The 12,261-nt window shown below is 40.0% G+C and overlaps 1 protein-coding gene across 3 annotated transcripts; it reads right to left on the reverse strand.

Moving 5' to 3' along the window:
* Positions 1 to 1,535: 1,535 nt before the first annotated feature.
* On the reverse strand, positions 1,536 to 11,996 carry pabpn1 (poly(A) binding protein, nuclear 1). Of its 3 annotated transcripts, none has more exons than XM_065294975.1 (7): positions 11,523 to 11,996; positions 9,945 to 10,053; positions 9,561 to 9,628; positions 9,350 to 9,456; positions 8,043 to 8,130; positions 7,141 to 7,292; positions 1,536 to 2,225 (listed from the first exon to the last, which is right to left on the reverse strand). In XM_065294975.1, exons 1-7 carry the CDS (start codon positions 11,655 to 11,657, stop codon positions 2,030 to 2,032), a joined length of 855 nt encoding a protein of 284 aa, XP_065151047.1. In that variant the 5' UTR covers positions 11,658 to 11,996; the 3' UTR covers positions 1,536 to 2,029. The 3 variants fall into 3 exon arrangements, with proteins under 3 accessions (XP_065151047.1, XP_065151049.1, XP_065151048.1); XM_065294977.1 differs by lacking the exon at positions 11,523 to 11,996 and adding an exon at positions 11,108 to 11,265; XM_065294976.1 differs by having other exon boundaries at positions 2,083 to 3,106; positions 11,523 to 11,995.
* Positions 11,997 to 12,261: the final 265 nt, after the last annotated feature.

A 12,261-nucleotide genomic window follows, 5' to 3' on the forward strand; every position in this document is an offset into this window, starting at 1 on the left:
GCTCTGTAAATCAGCAAACTTAAAACTTGTTTTTATTAATCTTTGGCATGCCCAAGACTGTAAAAAAAATCCAGTCCAAAATCACTTTTTATATTGGTTGGTCATTTAGTGTTTTTCCGCCCAAATCAGTGACATCATTTATGAACTTGACAATTAAAGAGATAAAATCATGAAATTTTTGTAAACATTTGGTAGTTTTGATCATTAGCAGATTTATGCAAAAACTTAAAAAAATAATTTTTTTCAAACGCTTTTGTTGTCCACGAACAACCCGAAAGGGTAGTGAATTTGAACAACCCACAAGGGTTAATAGAGCTAGTACTCATGTGTTCACTTACCATGAATTCACTAATACCTTTGGATGGATGGATAAATGGTTATTTTAAATATAATTAGAACGCCAGTTCTAGCTTAACCAATGCAACAGGAAAATATTGGTGCAGTACAAATAAGACATTACAGCTTTAAATCCTAAAATAAAGTGCTTGAAGTGGGCCGGTATGCAGTACAGAGCACAAACATCAGTAAATGTGTGATTATTAGTAACTACAAGGGGGGGGGCACTAAGTGAATAAATTAATTTATCATCTCAATAAATCACACACACAAAAAGACGCATTAATGTTTTCCTGAACAAGTTACCCTGATAGACTAGCTGCAGAAGGGGATCAAAAGTCCCCTGTATGTGAGCAAAGTAAACCTTTGTCTGTGGCTCTAACACGAGCACCTGCGTTAAGATGTAGCTAACGTTACCGCTGCTATTATCTCAGATGGTAATGTTAACAATAACATAGGGTCATGTGCTGCTTATGGTTAATACCTGTTTCATGGTAAAGAACTTGATTTTATAAAATTATATCTTCTGTAATGAGTATGTTTTATTCATTTACAATGAATTGTGATAAATGAATCCCCTGACTTAAGCACACACACAGCATACCAGCAATTTTAAGGGACACTCTACTCTATTTTGAAAATATGCTCATTTTCCAGCTCCCCTGCAGGTAAACATTTGATTTTTACTGTTTTAGTCCATTCAGCCCATCTCCGGGTCTGGCGGTACCACTTTTAGCATAGCTTAGCATAATCCATTGAATCTAATTAGTCCATTAGCATCACGCTCAAAAATAACCAAAGAGTTCCGATATTTTTCAGATTTAAAACTTGATTCTTTTGTAGTTACATCATTTCCATCAATCTTAGTACACAATGTTACTACTGAATAGTCAAGTTTTAAATTGGAAAAATATTGAAACTTTTTGGTTATTTTTGAGCGTGATGCTAATGGTCTAATCAGATTCAATGGATTATGCTACGCTATGCTAAAAGTGGTACCGCCAGACACGGAGATCAGCTGAATGGATTCCAAAACGGTAAAAATCAAATGTTTAACTCTAGGAGAGCTGGAAAATTAGCATATTTTCAAAAAAAGTGGAGTGGCCCATTAAGGTGGACAAGAGAGTACTGTAACTTTCCCCACACTTCAAGCACTCTTAAAGCACCATATTAACCCTAACAAAAACAAGACACTTCAATAACTTTTTACACAATGTCTTTTTATTTTTTTTCTAATTACAGACTCATGGGTTAAAAATAAAATAAAAAAGGAAAACATCTTTTCCCTTCCACACCCACTTCCCCATCTGAAAAAGAAAAACAAGAAACCGAAACGACAAAACCTCTCAGCACAAATCCCCTCCCTCCCCCTGAAATAAAAGCTCTGTACCCCTCCGTAAGTAACTGATACCTGCAGCCCACGCCTTAGTGCTCCATCGGGCCCTAACTGCACTGTGCACTGAGAAAGACAAGGCCCTAGAAGAACCCTCCCCTTCAACGTCTTTCTGGTCCTGCCTCTCTCACTCACTCGCAAGTTAAGCAGCCATTGTTCTATCATGGCTCTGCCTTCATGAATTCATAAATTTGTGTGGTGAATGTGTGAGGTGTATGCGCTCTCTGTGTGTTGTGTGTGTGTGTGTTTGTGTTAACATGGGCCTGGTGCATCTCAGTATAATCATAAAGTTTCTAAAGCTCAGCGCTTGTTATTGTAATAAATGCCTCCCGCAGTGGGCCGGTGGTCACCCTGTCCCCCAGTCCCACCCCCCCAAACAGAGAGGATCGGGTGAGTGTGCATAGCGGGAGCAGATAGAGACAGAGATGCCGCCGAGACAGTAGGGGGTGCTGCGGCCACGGGAGGAGGGGTAGTCAGCCTCCACTGGTCTTGAAACCTGAAACGACAAGAAGTGGTCTAATATACAAAGAGAGAGCAAGAGAGAGGGGGGTGGGGGAAGCATTAGGAACAGAATAAGATAAAGATGAACGGGAATGGCGTATGGCAGCATGAGACAGGGAAAGAAAGTTTGTAAAATAGCAAAAAAAAAAAAAAAAAAAAAAACAGATCTCAAGAGCCATGCCATCGTACAATAGTCGTATGATGTGAAAGATGGTTCAAGAACAATACAACTTAAAAACAATGGCGAACTGTAATCCGCTGTCGGAATACCGCAGGTGGAAAAGGTAATCCGAGCGAGGGATGAACAGGAAAGAAACCAGTGCTGGGGAAGGGATTCCAGAGAGCACAGACAAAATAGAAAATGATTCTCAAATAGTGAACAACTTAAGTGAAAACATCAACATTCTTGCTAAGTCACATATTCACGATACAATAATTAAAAAAAAGTTGACATTTTTTTTCTGTTTGCCTTGAGTGCAAACTTGAAGGGGGCTGTTTGGTGAAAGAAAAATCACAGCCAGACAAAAGGACACACATCTGCAGCCTGAGATTACATCATCTTCTCAAATTTAAACAAATGCCACCAAATCTCCCCGATGGCCATATTGTACCTTACCAGGGTGATCGCAACACCTCCTCACACGCACGCATCGCACACACAATCGCACACTGCGGCCAGTCAGTCTGTCTTTCCAGGAGATGGACTTTTTTCTTTTTGTTACATTTTGTCTTTTTTTTCTTCTTTTTTTCCTTCCTTTATTGAGAGGGGTCTTTATTCTTTTCTATAGGGACATGGGGTGATAGTTTAAGGGGGATTCATAGGGGGTAGGGAGGTATTAGTAAGGGGAGTACCACGATGTTGTTCGCCCTCGGCCCCTGGAAAAGAGAGAGAAAAAGAGGGTGAGTTCTTTTTTGTGGTTGGTTTAAGAAGACGGACACCAATTTTGGGGTACGATGCTTGTGTGTGTGTGTGTGTGTGTAAGATAGGCATTTCGATGTGCTTAACGGGGTTTAAAACTTTAAGGACAGGATGAAGGGTTATGCATAAAATAATTTTCACTCATGTTTCAGGTATACACATATTCAAGGTATAAAAAGCAATGTATACCCCTCCTCTACGAGACTGAAATAGGGATTAATGCAGCAAATATATATATATAGTGCAGAATACAATTTAATATAAAGGGAAGCTGAGGAAGATTATCCAACAGCAAAATGTGTGTGCATTTATATGGATCTAGTGTCCAGTGTAAGGGATTGTGAAAGCAGTCTCTCCCTCTTTCTCTCTTTCTCTGTAAGGGCGGCTCCTGAGGTCTCTGTAAGGGAGAGATTGTGGGGACATGAACCCTCAAACATGCAAACACATTTACGGTTAACAGCACACACTGCCGTCTCCACAGATGGACTTGGCCACAGAGCAGACATACACATATACACATCAATATATGCATGGGCAACCATTCAAGCAGCCAGTGACGCTCCATCACCGCACATCATTCACACAAACCTACTCCAGGAGGAGCCTGTGCGCTTTATGGCACACAATCTGCTGCATTTTACTGTTTAGATACTAATATGGTCAATTTCAGGCTGCAGGAATGAACCCTCCATTCTGGAAGTGAACACATTGTTATTCATGCAAGGGGGAGTGAAAATAAACCAAAGTGACCTTTTTAGACCAAAAGTGTCTAATGAAAAACAAATGCGCATGCATGCATTGTTCTGAGCTGAGCTTGACGTCAATCTTAATCAGTTGCATGACTGTTCAAATGCAATAAAACAGATCCTTCTGCAGAATGCTGGCACTATGATTGAAATAAACAACTGGGATAGCGATCTAATACACCTCTGCATTAAATATAAGCCTCACCAAATCTAGAGATTACATCTTGTGTTGGGAACAAATTTGTTTTAAAATAAACTAATCCAAAAGCATTGCACCACGTCTAAAACAAGGTGATCCACAAAGTCAACAAAACTTTCTTAAACTAATGTCCAAGATTATAAAAACAAGCCATAGATAAAATCCATAGTTAAACATTTCAAAATTAGCTGGACTTCTCTAATTTGCCTCCCAAGTAACCCAAACTCGTATCACACTATGTAGCTGCCAATTACTACCAAGGCATCTGCAACAATTTCACCCAGGAAGAACCAAAACACTTAGTCAGAAACAAAACCGTGTCTCCAAACCTTTTACGTTGCCCATCTAGTAGAAATTAAGCAATGACCGGTTATTAGCGGATTCTCCGAATCCAATAAGTTTCTGAGCTTCCTGATCTGAACAGGGTGTCACAGGAAAAGTGCAGTGCTGTGGGCTGGTTCACTGGTTTTATGTAAAATCTTTATTTTATGGCAGTGTTTCCAGAACAATGTTACTGGAGGCACAACAACACTACACATTTTCCTACTCTTCCTACACCTGAATCCAACTATCAGCTCATTAGTAAAGATTCCAAGATGGGAAATAATGGGATCAGATGTGGGAGACATCCAAAACATTCCCAACGGGGTTGGGAAACTCTGGCCCTCTGTTAAGCCTAGTCCACACATACACTGGTACTTTATTAAACATGCAAAAACTCGGTATGAAGCAATATCACGAGCATGCCAAACCAATGGTATATATTCCTAACCATAAAGCTATGTTGTTCAATTAGAAGCCATTGAAGAGAGTCTCATCTCAGAATGAATGACGACGTCACAAGTAAACCTCCTGGTTCACCGGCTACACGACAACACTGGAACCAGACTTTCTGAAATCTTTACCCAAGCAGGAGTTTTTAGTTAAGTTAGTTTCAGTCACCTGATGCTGCTTTTGCATGTGGATAAACGGCCAAACCGCATAGAAAAAGCTACAGTTTTGAAAATAACAACCCTAACAACTTAACATTTGGAAGCAGGTTCAAATTGGGTGCAAAAAAAAATTTTATGCTCAGCATCATACACTGCAGGACAATGAAGATGATGACAATGACTGTGCACGTGTTTAATGGTTTGGGTAATTCTTCCTCAGTTTTCCTTTGTACAGACTCCTGTGTGTCATCATGTTACAGAGAGTGCACACTACAAAGAGCGCTATAGAGTCCCATTCTCACACCCAAAGGTATAAAACAGGGGCAAGAAGACTTTTACACTACACCTAATGGTGTTAGGAGGGCTATAAAATACTTTAAAGATAACAAACAAAAACCAAAAAAATATAATTTAAGGAAAATGAGGAATTAAACAAAAATGAACAAAGCAACAGAGAAAAACTTTGTGTTTTTTAAGCAAATGCATGTTGTGTAAAACACAAACTGATCTGTTATTGTGCATTTTAGAAATACTTTCTCAAGGTAAATACATAAAATGAACCAAAATCAATTAATATAAAAATTAAATTATTTATATATTACATTTAAAGGATGTGCGTGACTACTCTCTCGTCTACACTTAATGACTAAATATCGTAATTTGCAAAATTGTGAAATTCCACATTCTTAAATTTTTACCATCTATTCTGTGGTTCATAAGTCCTACCCATCTACAATTATATGTAAACACTGAGCAGTTTTTTAAATCGTAAAAACCTTTATAATAACATAACATATGAAGAGTTTGGTTCCAAAATGTGATAAATGTCTTTTTTTATTAGTTACAAGTTAAAAATGCCAGCTGTTGCTTGTTCTCAAACGACAGGATCAAGCTTATGTCATGCTAACACATTGACCCCAGGGGATCTTATGAAAAACTTTCCATTGTTTTACTCAGTCAACAAAAATCGAGCAGGACCAAAACATTTTACAGCTGATCGCTGTCAAAAAGTTCACAGACGACGTCCCAAGTATAACAGTAGCAATTACAGTGATTTTGATATGACAAAGTAAGTGTTTTTTTATTAATGCCATTGATGTTTTTTTTTATAAGTGTTTGCCACTAGTCAACTAAACAACTTAGCAAAGATGAATGCACATTTATATATTGATTCAATAGATTTATAGCATTTTGAAAAAAAAAACGCATTTTGCGGAAATAATAATCAGTTTTTATAATAATTCTATAAAAACCAAGTTATGGATTTGAATTTTTTATGTTATTATAACCTAAAGATGCTATATGAAAGTTTTTAAAAGAAATAGTGGTTTTCATCATGTCACTTTCTTGGTATAGAAAACATATTACCCAAATTAGTCAAAATGGATTTATTGTGTTTTGGAACCAAACTCTTCAAATATAAACTCCCCCATCATCACATTGTGGCTGCATCTGGCGGCTGACTTGCCTCATGAGGCAATGACTTCAGAGGCAGCATTTTTCCAAAATACATTTGGACAGCTTCATAATCAACGCATCAGAATTCTGATTGTAACATAAACAGAGCGCGCCTATGTGATAACTAATCATATTTTTAAAAATAACAATACTTATTTCTCACTAGAAATGCAATCAAAAAGTGTAAAAAGTGAAAATAAAACTATTAAGTGCTCCAGCCGCTTTCTTAACCGTTTATTAATTTCTTCATAAATGAAGGTTTCTCGGGAGACAGGAAGTACCTCCAAAAATTGGATTTGGACTTAGAATGCTGCCTCCGAAGGCAGGATTTTACAGCTATCGGACGCAGCCTGTGTCTTTCCCCCACAACCTACACCAGGGGTGCCCAAACTTGGCCCTAGAGGGCCTGTGTCCTGCAGAGTTTATCTCCAACCCTAATCAGACACACCTGAAGCAGCCAATTAAGGTATTAAAGCACATACTAGAAACTTCCAGGCAGGTGTGCCGAGGCAAGTTGAAACTTAACTCCGCAGGACACCGGCCCTCCAGGACGAAGTTGGGGCACCCCTGACCTACACACGTTGACATAAGCGCTCTGTTAAAATAAAACCTGTGTGTCAGTCAGTGTGAAGTGTGCAGTTTGTCGTGGCCCTCACCTGAAGGCCCGTCCTCTGCCTCTGGGGGGTGTGTAGCCACTGTAGTAGCGCGCTCGGGACGAGAAACTTCCTCCCCGTGAGCGGAAGCGGGCCCGTGGGAACCCTCGGTCTGTGGTGCTAATGCCAGGACGATTCGTTCTCTTGGCACCAACCTGTAAGAACAGTTAAATTAATCAGAAATCCTCTAAATGTTTAAATATACTTTTTTCCTCTATGAATGAACCACTCGAGTCAAACTTTCATGAAAAAATTTTGACACTATGACTCAGTAAACGTATTGCATTCTCAGCGGTTCACCTTCAGGAAGATGGATGTGTGTGGTTAAAGGGAAAAGAAACACAACAAGTTTAATTTAAACTCAGATTTGTTTCATTGCTATTAGTAAATAACCATGTAATGTGTCATCTCACCTAGTGTTGGGCGATATTCACCATAGTGCAATCATCCTATCGTCATCCTGTGAAATCACCGATATACGACAGTATCGGAGAAGCAGGGGTATTTATTTGCTCACTTTTTACTCTTTGACAAGCCACTGAATTGGTGGCCAAAAACAAAAGCTGCTTTACTATAAGGGCAGCTGGTAACACTGTCACTAGCGTAACCACCTTAAATATGATGCGCGTCATTGATGCTCAGGCCTGCTGTAAACTACTTGATTGCCAGGGAACGTGAACAACTCACTCACTGGCTTTAAACCCCTGCGCACATAACCGCTCTAGTTAGTGCAGAAAAAATGGCTGAGCCACACGCATTACAAGCTCACTCGCATGATGGTCGATAATAAGAGCATAACAATAATTTAAAACATCCATGGGCAAACAAGCCACCTATCATCATGAAGGCAATCGCTTTGGGCAAAAAAACGATAGTATCATCTATTGCCACAACCCTTATCTCACCTTAATCTGCCTTCCTCTGAATAAGGATTCATCCAGTGCCATTGCCGTCCTAACAGATTCCTTGTCTGCAAACTCTATATATGCAAACCTGAAAAAAACATCACATGAGATTGTTAAATTATGCAGAATGATCAGAAAAGCATTGCTGTTAAATACTGGTAACAGATTACCAGACTGATACTTATAGATTAAATAAAAAATAAAACATCGTTTGCAGCACTTCGACATCGCCGGAGTGTTGTAAGGGGGAGTAGTCAGGAGTGATCCTCCGCACCGAGGTTGAAGTGCTGCAAACTAAGTGCTCTTTCGCATACAATATAGTTTTTACCGGCTTAAAAAAAAATTGCCACGTCTTGTTTTGTGCCACCATAATTACTCATGTAACTACTCATGTAACAGTCTTTAAATAGGGAAAACATGGAAGTGTTTGGTGGCTTCTTAATTCATGCCTGTTTGGATCCTAAGGAATGAATGGGGCTAGGCTAAATGCTAACACATTCACATTACGCTACACAAAGATTAAGTGCATGCATTGAAAAAAGATAGGGATGTATTACTTTGTCTAAGTTGATGTAAGAACATAGCAAAATATTGGAAAACGGTGGCGTTTTCCTTTAAAACAATATATCATGGTCTATTATACAGTTTATTACACTATTTATTGTGATTGCATGGGGTAATAAACTGTAAAATACTGTTATATTACACATGGATTGCTGTTTTATGACATATCAAAGTGTAAAATAGTCACTGCTAATATTTCATACTCGAATTTCACAACCAACCATTTTTTACTTTAATGACTATTGTTTGATCTATTGGCACAGATGATGCATTACAGCATCTAAATCTGTTGCGGACATCTATACCAGCCACTGCTATGCATACATTGTAGTTATAGACTGATATATTGGGCTGATATTTGTGAGTTTTATGTGTATCGGCATCGTGGCTGCCGTGTTCGCCGATTTTTTCCGGCATTATTTACAGACAGAGTGCTGGAATCCGCAAGCGATTGCAGGTCATGTGACTAAAAACAACCAACCTTTCCATGACAACATCGAAAGATGGTTCCATAGCACCATCACCTGTTTTTACTATTTGTTAAATATAGGTTTTTTAAGTTCAATAAACATTACTTTTTCAAATTGAGACTTTTAACATTTGGCATCATCGTGTCATCTTTATGATGTAAATTGTGTGAGCAAAAGCAGTATCGGCTCCAAATATCGGCAGCCTGTACAAAAATCGGTATCGGCACGGAAAAAATCCATATCGGTCGATCCCTAATACATTGCATTAGTTACCCTTTGGGGTGTCCTGTAAATTTGTCACACAAGATGGTGACTCGGTTTACAGAGCCACAGCCATGGAAATGTGCCTCCAATTCTTCTGCTGTTGCACCATAATCCACCTGCAAAACAAAAACAAAAAATTCTAAAACCAAGGTATTACTATTATTTCCAACATCATTAACACAAAGCAATGGATGAAACTACAATAGTAATAAAAACGTACATTTCCAACGTAAATAGATCGCCCATCTGCTTCCATCTTCTCCTCAATAGACATTATGACAGGGCCGGCTGTAGAAAAATCATTCAACAATGTATGGCTTTAAGGTCATGTTCGCAACTAAAACACATCCGTATTATCTGCATGGTAACAGCAAAGCTACGTTTCTGAAATATAGGTTACTTTTTTCCTAGACAAAATATCCTTGACCTCATATAATCCCCTGTGCTTGTGGTTATTCTTCCTCCTCTAACCCAGTCCCCATTTATCAGGACTGTCTTTTCTGCAGCACTCTCCTTTACTACTCATGCACATTTTTCCCCAAACTTGCTTGTTCTTTGTCCCTCCCTCCCATCCTCATTCAAACATTCAGTCAGTCACACTTACAAGGTGGAGGACTGAGGTTCATCTGTTTTTCCACCTCGTTCTGTAGCTCCTTTAGTTTCTCTGCCTCCTCCTCCATCTCTCTCACCCTGGCTTTAATTGCCTCCAGCTCCTAAAAGCCAAAAAAAAAAAAAAAAGCATTTATAACATATACAGTTCAAGCAAAACCAGCACAGAAAGATCAATAAATGCAGACATCATTTGGAAAACCTTGGATTTAGATTGAACCAATAGTATTGATATGCATGACCCAAAGTATGTATTATTCTCAGCATTGATCATGGACACAGCATGCACGTGCACACACTTACACACGTGATTAACCACAGAGCCCTTTGAAACTGTCATTTATTCCCATTCAACACAGACTGTACAGTCAGCAAGACGCCCTTGCAACACAGTTGTGGATGTCAACCCTCTATGCATGATGCCATCCATACACACATGATCGAGCAGACACACTTTTTGTGTGCGTTCACGCGCACGTATTTTCGGCAGTGCTGCAATGCGGGGCATTCTCGATCCGCTGTGAAGGAAGACTCACTGTACGCATGTGATGGGGTCATTAACGCAGTTAAATCCAGCTATTCTGTACAACATTATGCATTGTATTTGTATAAATTAGCATAGCCAAACGCATGTAAACAAACTAATGATAAAACACAACTTATAAAATGCCATAATTATGTGATTAAATAAAAACGGACATGCGTGCATTATGTTGCATGACCCACTCTTGCTCCTGTAATGTGTGCATTGGAAAAAGGATGGACCAGCCCAACCCCAATGCACCGCACCCCGTAAACCAATACATCACATCCATCCCTAAATTTTTAAATTATTCAATAAAAAACAGGGTTATCACTAAAAACCATCGAATAAAATAATCACGGCGATGCAAATGTGTATGAACATGTACTATGTAAAACTATTACAGCAGATGCCCAATAATAACTTAACGGGTTACCTTCATGCTAACCATTCGGTTTAAATCGGTTCATTAACTGCATTTTATAAAGACAGATATCGTATAATCGCATGCTTATTCTATTTTAAAGGCCAACAACAACCCGCGTTCATCAAACGCAGTTACTAACCCGACTTTCTCCAAAAAAGCAGTTGCTGTCAACATGTAATACAAGCAATAAGAAAAGAGGCGTGTTTACCGTGAGCCGTCTGCTTTTCTGCGGATGGACTCACACTGCTGCGGCTAATGGCGGCCTGTCCTACCCTCTCCCCGTTCTCTTACATCTCCCGTTTCGCATTTTTGCGATGAAGATTTTTTTCCCCGCTAGGTCGACAGATCTGGCGCAGAGGAACCCAAACCGATGTTGCGCCAACATGGCGGCCAGTACCACGCATGTCACTCACTGATTCTACTGCACTGCGTGAGCCACAATGGCGGACAGACCGACCTGGCAAAACTGGTTTCACGTTCACATGATAGTAGGACTTTGGGTTTAGAATTTGCATATTTATTTCAAATAAAGTTTTAAGGGACAAATGCAAGATCAAACATTTCGTTTTAATTTGGCGCCCGGTACAAAACTAAAACTGGATGTTACTGCGTCCTTCACTTACCGGATCTTCAATAGAGGCCTCACCCTCGTCTAATCCTGGGTCCTCGTCGCCGACGCCCGGGTCTTCAAGTTCTGAGTGTCCTGGGTCCGAGTCCAGCAGAGACTCCTCTGCCAGTCCGTTACCGAACTCCGCCATCGTGTGATTCACGGTGGTCCGACGCGCCTCGTGGCTGTACTACAGGCCGCGACTCTCACGGGGGGGAGCGCGAGCGAGGGACAGGGGAGGGAATAAAAACGGCGGAAAAAGCCGCTCACTAAAGTTAAAATGAGAATAAAAGCCCGTCTCGTTTCTTCCGGAGCTCCAACGTGTCCTTCAGCGAATGAAAATTACTCTTACCAAACGTAAATAGGTTTCCGTTAGTCAGTATCCCTGAACCGCCTTATAACTCTATTTACATTTGACGACAATTTCAAAAAAGCAAATGTGTATTCTTGGCGAGAGCTCGTGTGTTCCAGAACAGAAATGGAAGCCGTGGGCGGGGATTCAGGGCACTGCAGGCGCACTATCGAGAGGTGATTGGACAATTCTGTAGTTTGGCTACGCCTCCTCCCCATATCGACATCTGCTATTGGAGGTTTCTTTTTGCCTTCAGTACTTAGACTTTACAACCGCCACGCTGATTCGACGAAAACAACGTCATTCTAAGCTCAACGACCGCCTTTTTAACGGCATGGGATTGCTACGCATGCACGGTGGATTCCAGAGATCTCACCCAAAGCCACATAATAGTGCATACTAG

This window comes from Paramisgurnus dabryanus, chromosome 22, assembly GCF_030506205.2.
Source record: "Paramisgurnus dabryanus chromosome 22, PD_genome_1.1, whole genome shotgun sequence".
Classification (NCBI taxonomy): domain Eukaryota; kingdom Metazoa; phylum Chordata; class Actinopteri; order Cypriniformes; family Cobitidae; genus Paramisgurnus; species Paramisgurnus dabryanus.

Excerpts from the sequence above, each read along its gene's own strand:
- pabpn1 (XM_065294975.1), bottom strand. The coding sequence starts at position 11,657 with ATGGCGGAGTTCGGTAACGGACTGGCAGAGGAGTCTCTGCTGGACTCG. Across the intron at positions 8,131-9,349 it reads TTTACAGGACACCCCAAAGG|GTTTGCATATATAGAGTTTG; the intron begins GTAACTAATGCA and ends TGTTTTTTTCAG. Across the intron at positions 7,293-8,042 it reads TCAGAGGAAGGCAGATTAAG|GTTGGTGCCAAGAGAACGAA; the intron begins GTGAGATAAGGG and ends CTGTTCTTACAG.